Here is a 22,789-nt window from a genome sequence, read left to right as displayed (position 1 = left end):
ATACCCCACATCCAAAGACAAAGGAGAAGCCACAATGAGACGGCAGGAGGGGCAGAATCAGAGTAAAATCAAATCCCATAACTGCTGCGTGGGTGACTCACAGACTGGCGAACACTTATACCACAGAAGTCCACCCACTGGAGTGAAGCTTCTGAGCCCCACGTCAGGCTTCCCAACCTGGGGTTCCGAGAACGGGAGGAGGAATTCCTAGAGAATCAGACTTTGAAGACTAGTGGGAATTGATTGCAGGACTTTGACAGGACTGGGGGAAACAGAGACCCCACTCTTGGAGGGCGCACACAAAGTAGTGTGCGCATCGGGACCCAGGGGAAGGAGCAGTGACCCTGGGGGAGACTGAACCAGACCTACTTCCTAGTGTTGGAAGGTCTCCTGCAGAGGTGGGGGATGGCTCTGTTTCACTGTGGGGACAAGGACACTGGCAGCAGAAGTTCTGGGAAGTACTCCTTGGCGTGAGCCCTCTCAGAGTCTGTCATTAGCCCCACCAAAGAGCCCAGATAGGCTCCAGTGCTGGGTGGCCTCAGGCCAAACAACCAACAGGGAGGGAACCCAGCCCCACCCATCAGCAGTAAAGTGGATTAAAGTTTTACTGAGCTCTGACCACCACAGCAACAGTCAGCTCTACCCACCACCAGAGCCTTCCATCAAGCCTCTTAGATAGCCTCAACCACCAAAGGGCAGACAGCAGAAGCAAGAAAAACTATAATCCTGCAGCCTGTGGAAAAAAAACCACATTCACAGAAAGACAGACAAAATGAAAAGGCAGAGGGCTATATACCAGATGAAGGAACAAGATAAAACCCCAGAAAAACAACTAAATGAAGTGGAGATAGGCAACCTTCCAGAAAAAGAATTCAGAATAATGATAGTGAAGATGATCCAGGATCTCGGAATAAGAATGGAGGAAAGGATCGAGAAGATGCAAGAAATGTTTAACAAAGACCTAGAAGAATTAAAGAACAAAGAAACAGAGATGAACACTACAATAACTGAAATGAAAACTACATTAGAAGGAATCAATAGCAGAATAACTGAGGCAGAAGAACGGATAAGTGACCTAGAAAACAGAATGGTGGAATTCACTGCTGCGGAACAGAATAAAGAAAAAAGAATGAGAAGAAATGAAGACAGCCTAAGAGACCTCTGGGACAACATTAAAAGCAACAACATTTGCAGTATAGGGGTCCCAGAAGGAGAAGAGAGAGAGAAAGGACCCGAGAAAATATTTGAAGAGATTATAGTCAAAAACTTGCCTAACATGGGAAAAGAAATAGCCACCCAAGTCCAGGAAGCACAGAGAGTCCCATACAGGATAAACCCAAGGGGACACACCGAGACACATAGTAATCAAGCTGGTAAAAATTAAAGACAAAGAAAAATTATTGAAAGCAGCAAGGGAAAAACGACAAATAATATACAAGGGAACTCCCATAAGGTTAACAGCTGATTTCCCAGGAGAAACTCTACAAGCCAGAAGGGAGTGGCATGATATACTTAAAATGATGAAAGGGAAGAACCTACAACCAAGATTACTCTACCAGGCAAGGATCTCATTTAGATTTGATGGAGAAATCAAAAGCTTTACAGACAAGCAAGAGCTAAGAGAATTCAGCACCACCAAACCAGCTCTACAACAAATGTTAAAGGAACTTCTCTAAGTGGGAAACACAAGAGAAGAAAAGGACCTACAAAAACAAACCCAAAACAATTAAGAAAATGGTCATAGTAACATACATATTGATAATTACCTTCAACGTGAATGGATTAAAAGCTCCAACGAAAAGACACAGGCTTGCTGAATGGATACAAAAACAAGACCCATATATATGCTGTCTACAAGAGACCCACTTCAGACCTAGGGACACATACAGACTGAAAGTGAGGGGATGGAAAAAGATATTCCATGCAAATGGAAATCAAAAGAAAGCTGGAGTAGCAATACTCATATCAGATAAAATAGACTTTAAAATAAAGAATGTTACAAGAGACAAGGAAGGACACTACATAATGATCAAGGGATCAATCCAAGAAGAAGATATAACAATTACAAATATATATGCACCCAACATAGGAGCACCTCAATACATAAGGCAACTGCTAACAGCTATAAAAGAGGAAATCGACAGTAACACAATAATAATGGGGGACTTTAACACCTCACTTACACCAATGGACAGATCATCCAAAATGAAACTCAATAAGGAAACAGAAGCTTTAAATGACACAATAGACCAGATAGATTTAATTGATATTTATAAGACATTCCATCCAAAAACAGCAGATTACACTTTCTTCTCAAGGGCGCACAGAACATTCTCCAGGATAGATCACATCTTGGGTCACAATTCAAGCCTCAGTAAATTTAAGAAAATTGAAATCATATCAAGCATCTTTTCTGACCACAACGCTATGAGATTAGAAATGAATTACAGGGAAAAAAACGTAAAAAACACAAACACATGGAGGCTAAACAATACGTTTCTAGATAACCAAGAGATCACTGAAGAAATCAAAGAGGAAATCAAAAAATACCTAGAGACAAATGACAACGAAAACACGACGATCCAAAACCTATGGGATGCAGCAAAAGCAGTTCTTAGAGGGAAGTTTATAGCTATACAAGCCTACCTAAAGAAACAAGAAAAATCTCAAGTAAACAATCTAACCTTACACCTAAAGGAACTAGAGAAAGAAGAACAAACAAAACCCAAAGTTAGCAGAAGGAAAGAAATCATAAAGATCAGAGCAGAAATAAATGAAATAGAAACAAAGAAAACAATGGCAAAGATCAATAAAACTAAAAGCTGGTTCTTTGAGAAGATAAACAAAATTGATAAACCATTAGCCAGACACATCAAGAAAAAGAGGGAGAGGACTCAAATCAATAAAATTAGAAATGAAAAAGGAGAAGTTACAACAGACACCACAGAAATACAAAGCATCATCAGAGACTACTACAAGCAACTGTATGCCAATAAAATGGACAACCTGGAAGAAATGGACAAATTCTTAGAAAGGTATAACCTTCCAAGACTGAATCAGGAAGAAACAGAAAATATGAACAGACCAATCACAAGTAATGAAATTGAAACTGTGATGAAGAATCTTCCAACAAACAAAAGCCCAGGACCAGATGGCTTCACAGGAGAATTCTATCAAACATTTAGAGAAGAGCTAACACCTATCCTTCTCAAACTCTTCCAAACTATTGCAGAGGGAGGAACACTCCCCAAATCATTCTACGAGGCCACCATCACCCTGATACCAAAACCAGACAAAGACGTCACAAAGAAAGAAAACTACAGGCCAATATCACTGATGAACATAGATGCAAAAATCCTCAACAAAATACAAGCAAAAAGAATCTAACAGCACATTAAAAGGATCATACACCATGATTAAGTTGGGTTTATTCCAGGAATGCAAGGATTCTTCAATATACGCAAACCAATCAACGTGACACATCATATTAACAAATTGAGGAGAAAAACCATGTGATCATCTCAATAGATGCAGAGAAAGCTTTTGACAAAAATCAACACCCATTTATGATAAAAGCCCTGCAGAAAGTAGGCATAGAGGGAACTTTCCTCAACATAATAAAGGCCATATATGACAAAACCACAGCCAACATTGTCCTCAATGGTGAAAAACTGAAACCATTTCCACTAAGATCAGGAACAAGACAAGGTTGCCCACTCTCACCACTATTATTCAACATAGTTTTGGAAGTGTTAGCCACACCTATCAGAGAAGAAAAAGAAATAAAAGGAATCCAAATCGGAAAAGAAGAAGTAAAGCTGTCACTGTTTGCAGATGACATGATACTATACATAGAGAATCCTAAAGATGCTACCAGAAAACTACTAGAGCTAATCAATGAATTTGGTAAAGTAGCAGGATACAAAATTAATGCACAGAAATCTCCTGCATTCCTATACACTAATGATGAAAAATCTGAAAGTGAAATTAAGAAAACACTCCCATTTACCATTGCAACAAAAAGAATAAAATATCTAGGAATAAACCTACCTAAGAAGACAAAAGACCTGTATGCAGAAAATTATAACACACTGATGAAAGAAATTAAAGATGATACAAATAGATGGAGAGATATACCATGTTCTTGGATTGGAAGAATCAATATTGTGAAAATGACTCTACTACCCAAAGCAATCTACAGATTCAATGCAATCCCTATCAAACTACCAATGGCATTTTTCACAGAATTAGAAGAAAAAATTTCACAATTTGTATGGAAACACAAAAGACCCCGAATAGCCAAAGCAATCTTGAGAACGAAAAATGGAGCTGGGGGAATCAGGCTCCCTGACTTTAGACTATATTACAAAGCTACAGTAATCAAGACAGTTTGGTACTGGCACAAAAACAGAAACATAGATCAGTGGAACAGGATAGAAAGCCCAGAGATAAACCCACACATATATGGTCACCTTATCTTTGATAAAGGGGGCAAGCATATACAGTGGAGAAAAGACAGCCTCTTCAATAAGTGGTGTTGGGAAAACTGGACAGGTACATGTAAAAGTATGAAATTAGAACATTCCGTGACACCATACACAAAAATAAACTCAAAATGGATTAAAGACCTAAGTGTAAGGCCAGACACTATCAAACTCTTAGAGGAAAACATAGGCAGAACACTCTATGACATAAATCACAGAAAGATCCTTTTTGACCCAGCTCCTAGAGAAATGGAAATAAAAACACAAATAAACAAATGGGACCTAATGAAACTTCAAAGCTTTTGCACAGCAAAGGAAACCATAAACAAGACCAAAAGACAACCCTCAGAATGGGAGAAAATATTTGCAAATGAAGCAACTGACAAAGGATTAATCTCCAAGATTTACAAGCAGCTCATGCAGCTCAATAACAAAAAAACGAACAACCCAATCCAAAAATGGGCAGAAGTCCTAAATAGACATTTCTGCAACGAAGATATACAGATTGCCAACAGACACATGAAAGAATGCTCAACATCATTAATCATTAGAGAAATGCAAACTAAAACTACAATGAGATATCATCTCTCACCAGTCAGAATGGCCATCATCAAAAAATCTAGAAACAATAAATGCTGGAGAGGGTGTGGAGAAAAGGGAACACTCTTGCACTGTTGGTGGGAATGTAAATTGATACAGCCACTATGGAGAACAGTATGGCGGTTCCTTAAAAAACTAAAAATAGAACTACCATACGACCAAGCAATCCCACTACTGGGCATATACCCTGAGAAAACCATAATTCAAAAAGAATCATGTACCAAAATGTTCATTGCAGCTCTATTTACAATAGCCAGGACATGGAAGCAACCTAAGTGTCCATCATCGGATGAATGGATAAAGAAGATGTGGCACATATACACAATGGAATATTACTCAGCCATAAAAAGAAATGAAATGGAGGTATTTGTAGTGAGGTGGATGGAGTTAGAGTCTGTCATATAGAGTGAAGTAAGTCAGAAAGAAAAAAACAAATACAGTATGCTAACACATAGATATGGAATCTAAGGAAAAAAAAAAAGGTCATGAAGAACCTAGTGGCAAGATGGGAATAAAGACACAGACCTACTAGAGAATGGACTTAAGGATATGGGGAGGGGGAGGGGTAAGATGTGACAGGGTGAGAGAGTGGCATGGACATATATACACTACCAAATGTAAAATAGATAGCTAGTGGGAAGCAGCCGCATAGCACAGGGAGAACAGCTCGGTGCTTTGTGACCACCTAGAGGGGTGGGATAGGGAGGGTGGGAGGGAGGGAGACGCAAGAGTGAAGAGATATGGGAACATATGTATAACTGATTCACTTTGTTATAAAGCAGAAACTAACACACCATTGTAAAGCAATTATACTCCAATGAAGATGTTTAAAAAAAATAAAAAATAAAACAAAAAAAAACATTTAGAGAAGAGCTAACACCCATCCTTCTCAAACTCTTCCAAAAAATTGCAGAGGAAAGAACACTCCCAAACTCATTCTATGAGGCCACCATCACCCTCATACCAAAACCAGACAAAGATACTACAAAAAAAGAAAATTACAGACCAATATCACTGATGAATATAGATGCAAAAATCCTCAGCAAAATACTAGCAAACAGAATCCAACAACACATTAAAAGGATCATACACCACGATCAAGTAGAATTTATCCCAGGAATGCAAGGATTCTTCAACATACGCAAATCAATCAATGTGATACACCATATTTACAAATTGAAGAATAAAAACCATATGATCATCTCAATAGATGCAGAAAAAGCTTTGGACAAAATTCAACACCCATTTATGATAAAAACTCTCCAGAAAGTGGGCATAGAGGGAACCTACCTCAACATAATAAAGGCCATATACGACAAACCCACCGCAAACATCATTCTCAATGGTGAAAAACTGAAACCATTTCCTCTAAGATCAGGAACGAGACAAGGATGTCCACTCTCACCACTATCATTCAACATAGTTTTGGAAGTCCTAGCCACGGCAATCAGAGAAGAAAAAGAAATAAAAGAAATACAAATTGGAAAAGAAGAAGTAAAACTGTCACTGTTTGCAGATGACATGATACTATACATAGAGAATCCTAAAAACGCCACCAGAAAACTACTAGAGCTAATCAATGAATTTGGTAATGTTGCAGAATACAAAATTAATGCACAGAAATCTCTTGCATTCCTATACACTAATGATGAAAAATCTGAAAGAGAAATTAGGGAAACACTCCCATTTACCATTGCAACAAAAAGAATAAAATACCTAGGAATAAACTTACCTAGGGAGACAAAAGACCTGTATGCAGAAAACTATAAGACACTGATGAAAGAAATTAAAGATGATACAAACAAATGGAGAGATATACCATGTTCTTGGATTGGAAGAATCAATATTGTGAAAATGACTATACTACCCAAAGCAATCTACAGATTCAATGCAATCCCTATCAAATTACCAATGGCATTTTTTATGGAACTAGAACAAATCATCTTAAAATTTGTATGGAGACACAAAAGACCCTGAATAGCCAAAGCAGTCTTGAGGGAGAAAAACGGAACTGGAGGAATCAGACTCCCTGACTTCAGACTATACTACAAAGATACAATAATCAAGACAATATAGTACTGGCACAACAACAGAAACATAGATCAATGGAACAAGATAGAAAGCCCAGAGATAAACCCACGCACCTATGGTCAACTAATCTATGACAAAGGAGGCAAAGATATATAATGGAGAAAAGACAGTCTCTTCAATAAGTGGTGCTGGGAAAACTGGACAACTACATGTAAAAGAATGAAATTAGAACACTCCCTAACACCATACACAAAAATAAACTCAAAATGGATTCGAGACCTAAATGTAAGACCGGACACTATAAAACTCTTAGAGGAAAACATAGGAAGAACACTCTTTGACATAAACCACTGCAAGATCTTTTTTGATCCACCTCCTAGAGTAATGGAAATAAAAACAAAAATAAACAAATGGGACCTAATGAAACTTCAAAGCTTTTGCACAGCAAAGGAAACCATAAACAAGACCAAAAGACAACCCTCAGAATGGGAGAAAATATTTGCAAACGAATCAACGGACAAAGGATTAATCTCCAAAATATATAAACAGCTCATTCAGCTCAATATTAAAGAAACAAACAACCCAATCCAAAAATGGGCAGAAGACCTAAATAGACATTTCTCCAAAGAAGACATACAGATGGCCAAGAAGCACATGAAAAGATGCTCAACATCACTAATTATTAGAGAAATGCAAATCAAAACTACAATGAGGTATCACCTCACACCAGTCAGAATGGGCATCATCAGAAAATCTACAAACAACAAATGCTGGAGAGGGTGTGGAGTAAAGGGAACCCTCTTGCACTGTTGGTGGGAATGTAAATTGATACAGCCACTATGGAGAACAGTATGGAGGTTCCTTAAAAAACTAAAAATAGAATTACCATATGACCCAGCAATCCCACTACTGGGCATATACCCAGAGAAAACCGTAATTCAAAAAGACACATGCACCCAAATGTTCATTGCAGCACTATTTACAATAGCCAGGTCATGGAAGCAACCTAAATGCCCATCGACAGACGAATGGATAAAGAAGTTGTGGTACATATATACAATGGAATATTACTCAGCCATAGAAAGGAACGAAATTGAGTCATTTCTTGAGATGTGGATGGATCTAGAGACTGTCATACAGAGTGAAGGAAGTCAGAAAGAGAAAAACAAATATCATATATTAACGCATGTATGTGGAACCTAGAAAAATGGTACAGATGAGCCGGTTTGCAGGGCAGAAGTTGAGACACAGATGTAGAGAACAGACATATGGACACCAAGGGGGGAAATCTGCGGTGGGGTGGGGATGGTGGTGTGCTGAATTGTGCGCTTGGGATTGACATGTATACACTGATGTGTATAAAACTGATGACTAATAAGAACCTGCAGTATATAAGTACCGCACGCTAACTGATTGCGCCACTGGAGCTCCAAGAACCTGCAGTATAAAAAAACAAACAAACAAAACAACTAATACTAAACTTTCACTGGGTTATTTGTATGGAAATATGTTAACATAAATGTTTCAGACATTAAAAAAAAAAAAAGAACTAGATTTCCAAATAATCCATAGGTCAAAGAAGAAATAATGGAAATTAGAAAATACAACAAACTGATTGATAATGAAACTATTACAAATCACAGTTAATAAAACTTCTTAGCCTTAAATAAATATATAGTATTCTTATACATTTACGTAAACCTTTATTTCCTGTAAATATATAGTATATGCATTCCTATAAAATCTTGTATTCTATAAACTGCATACTAAAAATAACAAGGCTTATGGGAAAAAGTATTGAGGCAAACAACTAAAAAATTCATACAACCTTATAGCAAGAGCACTAACCTAAATAATCCTAATAAAAATACTAGCACAGTTAAAAAGACATGTTAAATTCCTCATAAAGTTATATATACATACATATATGTAACACTTTATGTGTGTGTGTTTTAAGTAGCTTGATGGTGTAGGGTGTAACAAGAGTTGAGGCTGCTGAGTTAATAAACACAAAGGACAAAATGTCCAATGATTGGGCATTGCATAATATGTGCTTTCAAAGCAGAGTACATGACAAACCTGGGTCCAGAGGAGAAACAGGTAAAACGGCATCATGTACAACACTGTATTCCTCTGAAAACTCAGCTACATTCAGCTAGAATGTATATTTTATGTTAAGCTGCTGTGATGGTTAATTTTATGTGTCAACTTAACTGGGCCATAGGGTGCCCAGGTATTTGGTCAAATATTATTCTGGGTATGTCTGTAAAGGTGTTTTGGATGATATTAACATTTAAATTAATAGACTGAACACTGATAGAACATTAGTGCTCTTTGCAATATTAATGGATTTCCATTTAAAAGATTTCTGTGGGCAAGTAAGAATGTAAAAATCTTAGGCTAATCAATTTCAGCTCTTTTTTACTACCTTTCTTCTTAGCACCTTTAATATGCTACTGAACCCCATGAATCTCCTAGAGAAGATAGTTTAGAGTAAAACTGCATTCTCTATTTTAATTTGGAATCTCTCTCCCCTCATGCCCAGAACACCCACTAAGATAAATTGGTGTATGACATGAAGATCTAAATAGATTTTCACTATACCACTTATTGAAACATCAATCCCAAGGCAGTTCTCAATTTTAAGGTGCAAAAGAAGCATCCAGGGAACAAGCTTAAAATCTAAATTACTAGGTTGTACTCCTAGAAGGTGAGGTTTGTAAGTCTGGAGTAGGGTTCATTAATTTCATTTTTAACATAACAGCACCCTCAGTTGACTTTGAGAGGAAGTAGTTAACCCAACCACACTTTAGGAAACATTACCCTGCTACGTGATAAGGAATATTTTCAGCTCCAAGATTGGATTGTCCTTTTGGACATTCCTGCCTGGACATGGAATGAGTGAGGAATGAAAGAGAAACCAAAGACATCAAACATTTTATAATAGGCTTAACAAACCGGTTATGCTATTGAGAATAAGAGGCAAGTAGAGATACATTTTCCTAACCTTGGACAAAAAAGAGCAACAACTCATGTTTTCAGAGGAATTTTTTTTTGCTGTAAATGTTCATTATCCCATTTCATCATCACAACAACCCAGTAAGGTAAGTAGGACATGTAATATATTCTTGTTTTACAGATAAATAAACTAAGGCTCAGTGAGCATAAGGTCACAGCTAGCATAGTGGCAGAACTGGGACTGAAATCCAGGCATTTGGAACACAAATTTTATGTTCATTCCACTGTATAGTATTGCAGGTCAAATTAACTGTTATATGCTCTGGGTGTCAAGTTTCATGTCATATATGTAAGAAAAGATTTCCAATAGAAAACTAACGTTCAAATGTCATAGCAAAGGTGAGAGACCAGGATCAAAACTACAATTCATTTACATAATGACCATAGCTTAAGCTGTGAAGGTAAATTATGTTTTCAAAGAAATTATCATAAACTGGGAATAAAGGTCCAACATCTACACATTTAAGAAGCCCATAGTAAAGCAAAAAAGGTCAGCAAAGAGAAATTGCCTAAAGAAGCAGAAAGAGAATCAAAAGAATGTTAAAAATAAGAAAATTAGTCAGGTAGTATCCACTGATGATTGAGAAAGAGGACAAATATTACACATATCATTTATTAGGTATGTTTAAAGGCAGAAGGAATGTTATCAGTGGATTCAAGAAGTTCCACAGGGAAAGAATGATAGTGGGAATAAGATTCTTGAGAATTAAAGTATCTGAAGAATAGATGAAGTTATATTAGTGATTCTCATGCCCCCTTTAGTGAGACATCCTAAAATACAAAGAAGGTAATTCTCACAAACAAATTAGGTTTATCAGAATGAGGACTATGGGAGAGGAAAAAAATGTTATAAATCTAGGGTTGAGAGTTAGGGAGGTAATTTGTTTTAAAAAACCTTATACAAATAAATACAAATAAAAACAATACAAAATCATACATTTCTATAGTACAGCTGCAAGTATGTAAAAATGCATTTAAAAATGGAAGGATACATGAAATGTTAACAGATAGTCAGATTCTGATTTTTTTAAACTTTCCTATACTTTCCAATTTTTATTCAGTAAAGTATCTCTTCTTAAAAAGTTTAATTTGTTATAATGAAGTCAATATTTTCCCCCAAGAAACTTCTAATCATGAGTGGTAAAAACTACAAAACATTCTTCCTTGCTTCTGTTATACCCTATATAGAATCAAAAAGAGAGACAGAGAGAAAAGGAACCTAAGTAACCATCCAGATAAGCAATGTTTGAATAATTAAGAATTGGCAAAAGGATAGCTACAAGAGTTATGACAGGACTGAAGCAACCCAAAGATTTGAGCATTTTAATCCTCTGCTAAGTCACCGGAGTTAGCGAACACAAATTCCGTGCCTGTCAAAAAGAAGCTCTATAATTTTAGAAATAGGACTCGTATAAATTGATCATGCTAATAATGATGATACCCTGTTGAGAACTGAAACCACAATTTAATTTTACCATCATCTAAATTTTAGTAGAAAAAAATTTTTAATTTAGCCTCAAGTAAGCAATTGTTAAATTTACTAACAATCATGGAAAAATTACCAGTTGGTTTGAAATTAACATCTTCATCCATCTTTATCAGGTCCAGAGATGATAAATCATTCAGATTCTTCAAACATAATTCTGTTCAATTATAGAAAACACATTTTTTACTTTAGTAAAATAAAGAAGCAACACAAATTAGAATTTATTATAAAATATCCTGAAGGTGTGTTTCTGTGTAATTGTTCTGGGAAGAACTGTAGTCCCTATTTAAGTGGTTAAAAAAAAACACAACTCATTTAAACAAAAGAGCCGACTAATATGCTGAAAAAATTTTCTAACAGTAAAAATAATACAAATAATAAAAATAACACTCAAGTGATAACATTTACAACTTGGAGCTTTTAAAATGATATATTTGTACTATCTCATTTAATCCTCAAAACACAACATGGCAGGTATTAATATTATTTCATATACAAGTTAGGAAATTAAAGAATAGAGAAGCTAAGTGACTTGCTCCAAGTCTAAATAACTGTTTTGCCATTTGACTTCCAATATGGCAGTAGTTTTTCTTTTTAAAAAAGCTTTAAGATATATACACACAAAGTATAAAGAATCAAATAGTTCTACAGAGATTGTTCAAAAAACACCAGTCTTTCCCCTCCTCCTAGTTTGCCACACTCTCTTAAGGTAACCATTATGACTATTTTAGCTGATGGTTCTACTATTTACTTCAGCATCTCTGAATATGACACTATTGCACCTGGAAGGAACCTCTGAATAGGAAGCAATGCAAGTTCACCCTCACTGATTGATGGGGACCAGAGCAGTCAATTGTAGTAACCTGTTGCATTCAGTGTTCTCTCTGTTCCCTGCTATAAAGCCCAGGAGATTGGAGGCAGTTAAGAGCAGAGAGTGGGAATACCACAACCTATTCAATGTTATATAGAATAGCCACTCAAAAAAACATAGCCCTTAGGGGCTTCCCTGGTGGCGCAGTGGTTGAGAATCTGCCTGCCAATGCAGGGGACACGGGTTCGAGCCCTGGTCTGGGAAGATCCCACATGCCGCGGAGCGACTGGGCCCGTGAGCCACAACGACTGAGCCTGCACGTCTGGAGCCTGTGCTCCGCAACAAGAGAGGCTGCGATAGTGAGAGGCCCGCGCACCGCGATGAAGAGTGGCCCCCACTTGCCACAACTAGAGAAAGCCCTTGCACAGAAACAAAGACCCAACACAGCCAAAAATAAATAAATAAATAAATAAATTTTTTTAAAAAATTAAAAAAAAAAATAGTCCTTAGAAAGCAGGGTTCTTTGAAAAATACTTGAGTTTAAGCAACATTGCTAAGGCAGCTTGATAGTTTTAAGTGTTTGGTTAAGTAAGGCTTTTGAAGTCTTTGCTAATTTTCTTAATTACCCACTATTAAATTAACATTCAGTGGCCATCAACAAAAGTCTACACATAATAAATGCTGGAGAGAGTGTGGAGAAAAAGGAACCTTCCTACACTGTTGGTGGGAATGTAAATTGGTACAGCCACTGCGGAGAACAGTACGGAGGTTCCTTAAAAAACTAAAAATAGAGTTACCATATGATCCTCTAATCCCACTCCTGGGCATATATCCAGAGAAAACTATAATTTGAAAAGATACATGCACCCCAATGTTCATTGCAGCACTATTTACAATAGTCAAGACATGGAAGCAACCTAAATGTCCATCAACAGAGGAATGGATAAAGAAGATGTGAGATAGATATATATATATATATATATATATATATATATATACACACACACACATAATGGAATATTACTCAGACATAAAAAAGAATGAAATAATGCCATTTGTGGCAACATGGATGGATGGATGGACCCAGAGATTATCATACTAAGTGAAGTAAGCAAGACAGAGAAAGACAAATATCACATGATATCACTTATATGTAGAATCTAAAAAAAAATAATAATACAAATGAACTTACTTACAAAACAGGAAGAGACTCACAGACACAGAAAACAAACTTATGGTTACCAAAGGGGAAAGAGGGGGAGGGATAAATTAGGAGGTTGGATTAACATGTACACACTACTATATATAAAATAGATAACCAACAAGGGCCTACTGTATAAGCACAGGAAACTATACTCAATATTTTGTAATAATCTATAAGGGAAAAGAATCTAAAAAAGAATATACATATATATAAAACTGAATCACTATACTGTACACCTGAAACTAACATGACATTGTAAATCAACTACACTTAAATAAAAAAAAAAAACCAATGCTGTCAATTTTCAACTTCAAAAAAATTAATATTCAGTAAGTTAATCAAACAAGAATGCTTACTATATGCTGAGCACTATTCTAAGCTTAAAGTTTATAGTAGTGAACAAGGCAAAGTTCTTCCTCTTTAAAACTTGTATTTTACTGAAAAAAGCAATCAATAACAAATAAATAATATAATCTCAGGTATTGAAAAGTATTACGAGGGAGGGAGAGATTGGGAGTTTGCGACTGACATGTACACACCACTATATTTAAAACAGATAACCAACAAGGACCTACTGTATAAGCACAAGGAACTTTGCTCAATATTCTGTAATAACCTAAATGGGAAAAGAATTTGAAAAAGAATAGATACATGTATATGTATAACTGAACCACTGTGCTGTACACCTGAAACTAACACAACATTGTTACTCAACTATACTCCAATATAAAATAAAAATTAAAAAAAAAGAAAGGTATTATGAAGGAAAATAAAGCTGAGAAAGGAACTAAAGAATAACAGAGTTTTTTAAGCTTTTCTTTAATTAAGCTTATGTGTATTTCAGATACACAGCTTATAATTTCTGATTAAAGTAAGGATGTAGTCATCCTAATTTTCAACATAAACACATCACCTTTTCCAAATGCAGGAAAACAGCAGTAACAATATAGAAATTGTTTTTCCTTCGTCTCTGTAAATGTGGGTTTAAATAAGGTAGTCCAGGAAGGTTTCTCTGAGGAGTTGATATGTAAACAAAGACCTGAATGAAATGACGGTTCAGGCCACGTAAAATATGCAAGAAGTGTTTCAAGAATAAAGAGAGTGCAAGGACCTGAAGTGTGAACAAGCTTGATGTGGTTAAGGAACAGCAAGACAGCCAATTTGGACAGAGTGGAATAAATGAGAGGAAAGTGACAAGAGATGAAGTTAGAGAAATAGGCATGGGGGTACCAAATAGGACTTTGTGGGTTCTGGTGAAAGTTTGCACTTTATTCTAAGAGTGATGGGAGAGCTACTGGAGGATACTGAGTAAGAAAGTATAACCAAATTTAGGAAACAGCATATTCTATGCTAAAGACCCTTCCTAAGAAATTTAAGGCAGACCTCCAAGGAAACCAAAACATTCTATCCAGTTATATAATAAATTTGGCTATTCCTTATAGGCAAAACTTAGCCACCTATAATAACTGAAAATAAGACAAATATGAACTGTTAAGAACATTTAAGAAAAGTTAAATCTTTACAGTTACCAGAATATAGCAAGATATTTCTTGGTCTGTCTCATTTTGTGTATTTGATAATTATGATAAAAAATATATGCTTTTAAAACTCCATTACAAATTTGGTCAATACATAAAGAATAATACAAGTATATTATAGATCTGTTTCTCAACAGCTGCATCATGAACATAAGCTATTGCTAATCAGCATGTTTTAACAATATATTTATTCTTTAAGAAAGACAATTTTACTGCTTCATCCTTATCTCTGCATTTTTATTTGCCATATGTGTATATCCAAGTAGAGAATAAGTTAAAATGGGCTAAATATTTTTAGGGATCTAACGTATTTTCTTTTCCTGGAAGACAGTCTCAATACAATGAAGAGGCAGCAATTTCTACTCCTAATAAATGCTTAACAATCTTTTGATATTTTAAAAGATAGGTAAAGAAATACTGAGTGATTAACTGAAAACTAAAACTGAGGTTTGATAGGAATACTTCACCAGCACAGATTAGGATAAGAAGCCCATAATCAAGCTTGGCTTATATTTTCAATTAAAATTAAACTAGAAAAGGAACATAAAGAGTTGAGTATCTATAGGCAACATTTCCAAAGACCAGGATCATTTTAAAAATAAAAACAAACCAAGTTAATATGTTATACAAAGGAAGATATTCTGATATTCTGATAGAATTAATAAATAGATTAATTCAGAAAAAAAGTAAATGCGCCAAGCTTTATTTACCTGTGAAAAAGAAATCCATATTTTCTTTTCTGCAAACAAGGTTACTTTAAAAAATACTTTACCAGAGCATTCTTACTTTCATAATAACTAGACTTTTTCATTAAAATTTATAGAATATAATTTTTTAGAAGGAAATGCATCTAACCTTGTAATTTTGATTCAATTCCATCTTTGCTCAATCCAGATGCAAAACCTATATGTTATGACAATTTATTAAAAATAAAATAGAATGAGATGAATTCATCTTTATAGGCTCAATTTATACCCCAGTTAACTAGAAAAGAGTAATCTAACTCAATCTTAAATAGAAGAAAAAAGTAGCTTAAAGTTAAAACAAGGTTTAAACATCTACAGAAAATACCCACTGTTGTGAAATCCTTTCAATATCAATTGGCTATCTCTTGTTCATTTTATTGTATAACAGTGACCAGGAATACTACATGTATTACATGTATTTTTTTTCCTTAGAGGTCTGAAAGTTTTGAACCTGTGTATATTAGAATGGTATTATAACACGTCAGGTTTTAATCTGATATCCTGCAATCCCAAGCATTTTTATTTTATAACCTGTACCACATGAAAGAACCCTCTAGAAGCAACATAACCATATGTGTGCTAGCTTTAGAAGCAAGATGAAAATTCCAGCAGCAACAGTATTACTATATACTTTGATTTGAACACCAGTTCAGACAAAATTCAAAACTTCTTTTTGACTTTAACTTATTTTAAATAATTTTAGGCATTTTAAAAATTTTTATTGAGATAATTTTTTTCTAAAAGATCTATTTTTAATGGTGTTAATTTCAAGCCTTATTAAAAGACTAGAAGTAAAACAGATAAAGATTTCTCACGTTTCTCTACTCTTGCTCTAACTGTATTTGTTATAATTGTTTTTACTTCTGCTACCTATTAGTTTATATAATCTATTCTGTGACTTATTAGTATAAAGTAGGCCCAATTGGCTTGATTAAATTACTACTCTTCAAAATCAAAGTAACAAACCATAATGAGATGGGTTTTTCAAGGCTCTGATATAAAGCAAGGTTGATCGTATCCATTCCAAAGCAATATTCACATCTGTGATGGTATGCAATACTATCTCCGCATTTAAATGCTCAATAAGATGTCTGTGCAAACTAATGGAAAAAAAACCTTTTCATTAGTAATATATATTTCAGTGCCATACAACTCTTACTTGTTTAGAATAATATTTGAATAATTCAATAATATAATTGAATAATATTGTTACTTTAATAATTCATGAAAGTTAACTTAATTTTCAAAAATATGACAAAACCTTAAAATGTCAGTTTAACTTTTAAAAAGATTATAGATTTCTCTCTACTCCATGGATCTAGAAGACATTATTGCTTAAAAAAAGGGTGGGGAGTGGATTACATCCTATTTTCCCCAAAAGTATTATAATCAAACACTTTATTGAAAGGTCTCAGGTTGCCTGTCTCCTACTATTATGCAAATTTTAAAGATGTAAAACGATGTGAAAATTACATTCCTCCCATTACTAATTTGGCCTTTTATAACAAGGATACATGCAACTGCATGCTAAGAAGCATTGCTGAACAAAGATATTACACTGTCTCTTTTTTAACTATTAAATTTCTTAAAAGTACACAAACTTTCTAATTAGATTATTGAAAAGTTTCAAGAAAATGGCCTTAGAAAATCCCCTAACATATTAAAAGGAAAAATATAGCCTATATTAACATTAACATTTTAACGTCTTTTGGGAATATTTTCCATATTACCTGCTTTCTACAGTGTCACTACAAGCTAGCATCTGAATATACTTCTCTTTTGTACTTAACCGAGTCATAATAACTGCAGTAGCTGTAGTGTCAAACTGGAAGAAAAAAAGAAAACAGAGAAATTTAGTAAAGAAAAGCACATGTTGATACCAGTCTTCTTCAATAACTCAAGATTTTCATTTTATATTAAACAGTTCCCTGTCTTAAACAACAGGTCAAAAAGGCCTTAAAAATGCTTCTGAATTTGAATGTTAACTGAAAATTTGACTTAAAAACCTTCCAAGAGTATAGATGTAAAAGTACCACTTTGGTTTCAATGTAACATAATTTTGGCAGTAGTAAAATCAAAACAAACTTAGGTAACTGGTTAAAAGCTGTAAGATTCAGTGCAATTTACATATAATCTAATTTATCCTATAATAATTATAAATTTGTATAACATAATATTTTGATATTCTTTGAAAAGATATTCTTCCTAAATTTTCCCTTAGTACCTATATGAATGACTTCTTTATTCAAGAATCTGTCAGATTAGGCCATGTTTTGTAATGTGTATGGGCTGATTTTTAATTGTCACAATATCCTGGGACCACTATTGGCATTTTGTGCTAGGATCCAGGGATGGTACATGTTCTGCAATGTATGACAGTCCTACACAATGAAAAACTGTCCCATCCAAAATGCCAATAGCATCCCTATTCAGAATAAAAAACAAACAAAAACAAAACAACTCAAAACCAAAAAAACCCTTTAACAGCATACACATTAATAAACCCAACCATTCATCAACCAGTGGGGGCTTAGAGGGAATGAAGGGAGTATGTCTCCTTTGGTGAGACTTGTTTTACTTCTACTCCTCCATTAAAGTAGATTTTCTTAGTTACATTTATATTTAAACCTAATCTAAACGTGAAATGTTAATCTTTTGTTTAACAAAAAATACACAATTATTTTTTTTTTTACTTTTTATCTTGTCTTTAAAATAAATTACAAAAAGTGAAAAACTGTCACTTACTTGAGGTCGACCAGCTCTACCAATCATCTGTAGAATATCTGTTTCACTGTACTCTTCAAACATTCCTCCAGCATAATGCATTGTAGATTTTATAACTACTAGGTGAGCAGGCAAATTTACTCCCATGGCTAAGGTACTGGTAGTAACTGCATCAAATTAAGGAATATTACTTTTAAGTCATATAGCTTTATTGCTTCAAGTAAACATTTTCTTATAAAAGATATATTCTTATAAATGTAATAAAACTCATATATAGGAAATTCAGAATAAAAAGAAAGAAGAAGACAACATTACAATGTAAAATAATATATCTTAAAACCAAAAAGCTACTAATTCTTACTTTTCAAATTGCACTATGTTCAGTAAGATGATAAAGAACTAAAATTGCCAGAGAGTTTACTACAGCACGTATATGTATGGATAGTTATATAATTTTAGATTCTTGGAAGAAAAGCAGAAATAAGTCAGAATACCTGAGCTTCTTCTTTTTCCAAAAGATCTTATAATATTCACAAGAATATCTTTTACTTACAAAGAACTGGTAGATCTCCAACAGTAAAAGCTCCTTCAACTACTTTTCTATCTGACAGCTCCATACCAGCATGATGATAACCAACACCATGTATTAAGATATCTATAGAAGAAATATATCATCTGTTATGTACTGTTGATATTTCATCAGTAATTGGCTCTTTTTATCTATAGCTGAAAATACTATTCAAAAATTATCTCTAAACCTACCTCTCAGTTTTGAATCTCTTATGGAATATGCACACTTATGTAACCTATTTTAAAAAACACAAAATTATTGAGTTATTCCCATTAACATCAAAACTCTTAGTGTATTAGTTAATTATTTTGAAGATTACAGATATCAAAATATTTTCACAACATCATTTTTTGAAAACCATCTTTAAGAAGTAGAGAATATCTAACTTTCATACTGAGAAGTCCCTAATTTTATAACTAAGAAAAAAAAAACCTAAATAATCCAATTTTAAAAAGGGCAGAGGACCTGAATAGACATTTTTTTCAAAGATGACATCCAAATGGACAGCAGAACAAGAAAAGGTGCTCAACATCACTAATCATCAGGGAAATGGAAATTAAAACCACAATGAGATATAACCTCACACCTGTCAGAATGGCTATTATCAAAAAGACAACAAATAAGTGTTGGTGAGGATGTTGAGAAAAGGGAATCCTCATGCACTATTGGTGGGAATGTAAATTAATGCAGCCACTATGGAAAATATGGAGATTCCACAAAAATTTTTAAATAGAACTACCGTATGATCCAGCAATTTCACTCCTAGGTATTTATCCAACAAAAACAAAACCACCAATTCAAAAAGACATATACACCCCTATGTTCATTGCAGCATTATTTACAATAGCCATGATATGGAAGCAATCTAAGTGTCCAACAATAGATGAATGGATAAAGATGTGGTACTTGTGTGTGTGTGTGTGTGTGTGTGTGTGTGTGTGTGTGTGTGTGTGTATAAAATATTACTCAGCCATAAAAAAGAATGAAATCTTGCCATTTGTGACAACATGGATGAACCTACAGGGTATTATGCTAAGTGAAATAAGTCAGAGAAAGACAAATAAGTGAAATAAGTAAGACAGAGAAAGACAAATACCATATGATTTCACTCGTGTGGAATCTAAAAAACAAAACAAATGAACAAACATAAAATAAAAACAGAGTCATAGATACAGAAAACAAACAGGTGGTTGCCAGAGGGGAGAGAGGTGGGTGGAGGAAAGAAATGGGTGAGGGAGATTAAAAGGAACAAACTTCCAGTTATGAAATAAATGAGTCATGGGTACAAAATGTAGAGTGTGGGAATATAGTCAATAATTACGTAATATCTTGCATAGTGACAGATTGTAACTAGACTTATCATGGTGATCATTTTGAAATGTATGGAAATACTAAATCACTGTGTTGTGTAATAGGAACTAGCACAGTGCTGAAGGTCAATTATACTTCAAAAAAGGAACAAATTTATGGAAAAAGAGATCAGATTTGTGGTTACCAGAGGTGAGGGGTTGGGGGGTGGGGAGGGGCAACTGGATGAAGGAGTCAAAAGGCACAAACTTCCAGTTATAAGATAAATAGGCACTAGAGATATAATGTACAACATGATAAATATAATTAACACTGCTGCATGTTACATATAAAAGTTAAGAGAGTAAATCCTAACAGTTCTAATCACAAGTGAAAAACATTTCTATTTCTTTAATTTTGTATCTATATGTATGGATGATGAATATGCACTAAACTTACTGTGGTAATCATTTCATGCTATATGTAAGTCAAATCTTTATTCTGTACACCCTGAACTTATACAGTGCTGTATGTCAATTATATCTCAATAAAACTGGGGAAAATAAGGAAATAAATAATTATAAATAAAATCAGCAAAAAAAAAAAAGAGAGAGAAAAATACCCCCAAAGGCTCAGGAAACATTTTCACTATGAGAATATTACCAATTAATTTCCTGACGTTAACTAAAATTTTTCAAAATATAGAAATATTTTTTAAGTTAAATGCATGATACAACAGAAAAATTATTTTTGAAAAAGCTAAAGAGACCAGAGTACACAAAAAGTTGGGCATGCTAGACAAGTTTAGAAACGTTAGCAACAGAATCTGGGGTTTATGGGCAAAAAGAAATCTTGTGGGAGCTGCTAGAATGTGACTGGTTAAAGGGGAATTGACATAAGCAGCGGTCTCTTCCCCTAGTCTATAGCAACTCAAAACGGCATTCCACTCCTTTTCACTTATGCTTTTCTCAGGGAATGAAGTAAAAGCCGAACATACAAATGAGAATCTATTCAACTGTTTATTGTTCCTGAGTAACAGACTGACTGTGATATATGATAAATATTCTCTAGGGTATAAAACAAAGAAGTAGGTACAAAGAAACCTATGTTATTGTTATCTTGATAGCATTAATTTCACATTTTCCCTTTCTGTCTACCTCTTAGACCTCATGTACTTTTTTGGCTATAAGCTCTATTTCAGTTTCTCTTTCTCTGACTCTCTACTGCATCTTATTGTTTAATCATGCTTTGCTGATGTTTGTAACAAAAGCTGCACCATAGAGAGTTTTTATCTTATGGCAGTAACTAAGGAGATCAAGTTAAATCCTTAAAGCAGAAGTAAAATTATGAAAATAGTATATACATCATGGATAGGTGGCTGCATAGGTAATTCTTTAATGTACTAAATGACTAGAGATCCACCCTTTTAGTGGATAGAAAGTCAAATGTCAGAAAGCTAAAGTGGTATCCTCTAGGTTTGGTACACATCTTTGGTTGAAAAGTAACCAGAGGTGTAGCCACAGGGTAGACTGTAATTGGAAAGCTGATCTGATCCAAAGTGAAGAAAAGTACATCCCCCCCCATAGAAAATTAGTCAGAAAAATCAGTATCTGCTCGTATCCACAAGTAATGATCTAATCCAATTTTGGTTTGAGGTCTACCACTAAACTTATTTATTTATTTCCAAAAGTTGTTATTAATAATAAGCTAATATTAGTAGTAAGCATGTGCTGGCATTCTGCTGAGTCTTGCTAAGATTGAGGGGTAAATAAGATGACCATGAGTCCTTCTTTCCTCAAGACGTTTACAATCTAAGGAATAGAACAGATATTAAGTAACAATTAAACAAAAGCATATTTATTATAATTACAGTAAGTTTTATGAAATAAAAATATAGGGTGCCTGTAAAAGCAAATAAAGGGACACTAAGAATCATGGAAAACTTCTTAAGAGACTGATACTAAAGGTGAGACTTGAAGGATGAATAAGAGGTAAAAAACAATTCTGGGCAAAGAAAATATGATTCAGGAAAGCTCTGTGTAGGATAACAGTTTGGTGTATTCACAGAACACATTATACAGGGTATTGCAGGCGATATTAAGTATTTAGGATTTTAGCCTAATGACAACAAGAAACTATTAAAGTGTTTTAAGGCAGAAAAATGACATGTTTAGGTTTGTAATTTTAAACAATCACTCTGCTATGCATATAACAGATTAAAGTGGGATAGGAGTGTGTTTGTGGTCATCAGATAAAAGGCAAGAGATTAATAATTACTTGAATGGGGGA

The 22,789-nt window shown here is 34.4% G+C and overlaps 1 protein-coding gene across 3 annotated transcripts in view; it reads right to left on the bottom strand.

Annotated features, from left to right (window-relative positions):
• HFM1 (helicase for meiosis 1) overlaps positions 1-22,789 on the bottom strand; it is a 150,746-nt gene that overhangs the window by 88,135 nt on the left and 39,822 nt on the right. For 2 of the 3 annotated variants that reach the window (XM_082476329.1, XM_082476330.1), the window contains 7 exons: positions 19,405-19,448; positions 19,196-19,297; positions 18,664-18,809; positions 17,649-17,743; positions 16,885-17,018; positions 16,028-16,075; positions 11,696-11,776 (listed from right to left, as the gene is read on the bottom strand). In XM_082476329.1, the coding sequence (XP_082332455.1) occupies positions 11,696-11,776; positions 16,028-16,075; positions 16,885-17,018; positions 17,649-17,743; positions 18,664-18,809; positions 19,196-19,297; positions 19,405-19,448 (650 nt within the window). The remainder of the gene's footprint in view (positions 1-11,695; positions 11,777-16,027; positions 16,076-16,884; positions 17,019-17,648; positions 17,744-18,663; positions 18,810-19,195; positions 19,298-19,404; positions 19,449-22,789) is intronic. The other variant, XM_082476331.1, reaches the window with a different exon arrangement.

Source organism: Balaenoptera physalus, assembly GCF_965194825.1.
Source record: "Balaenoptera physalus genome assembly, chromosome: 1".
Lineage (NCBI taxonomy): Eukaryota > Metazoa > Chordata > Mammalia > Artiodactyla > Balaenopteridae > Balaenoptera > Balaenoptera physalus.
Note: the sequence above shows the minus strand (reverse complement) of the source record. Positions and strands in the feature narration are given on the sequence as shown.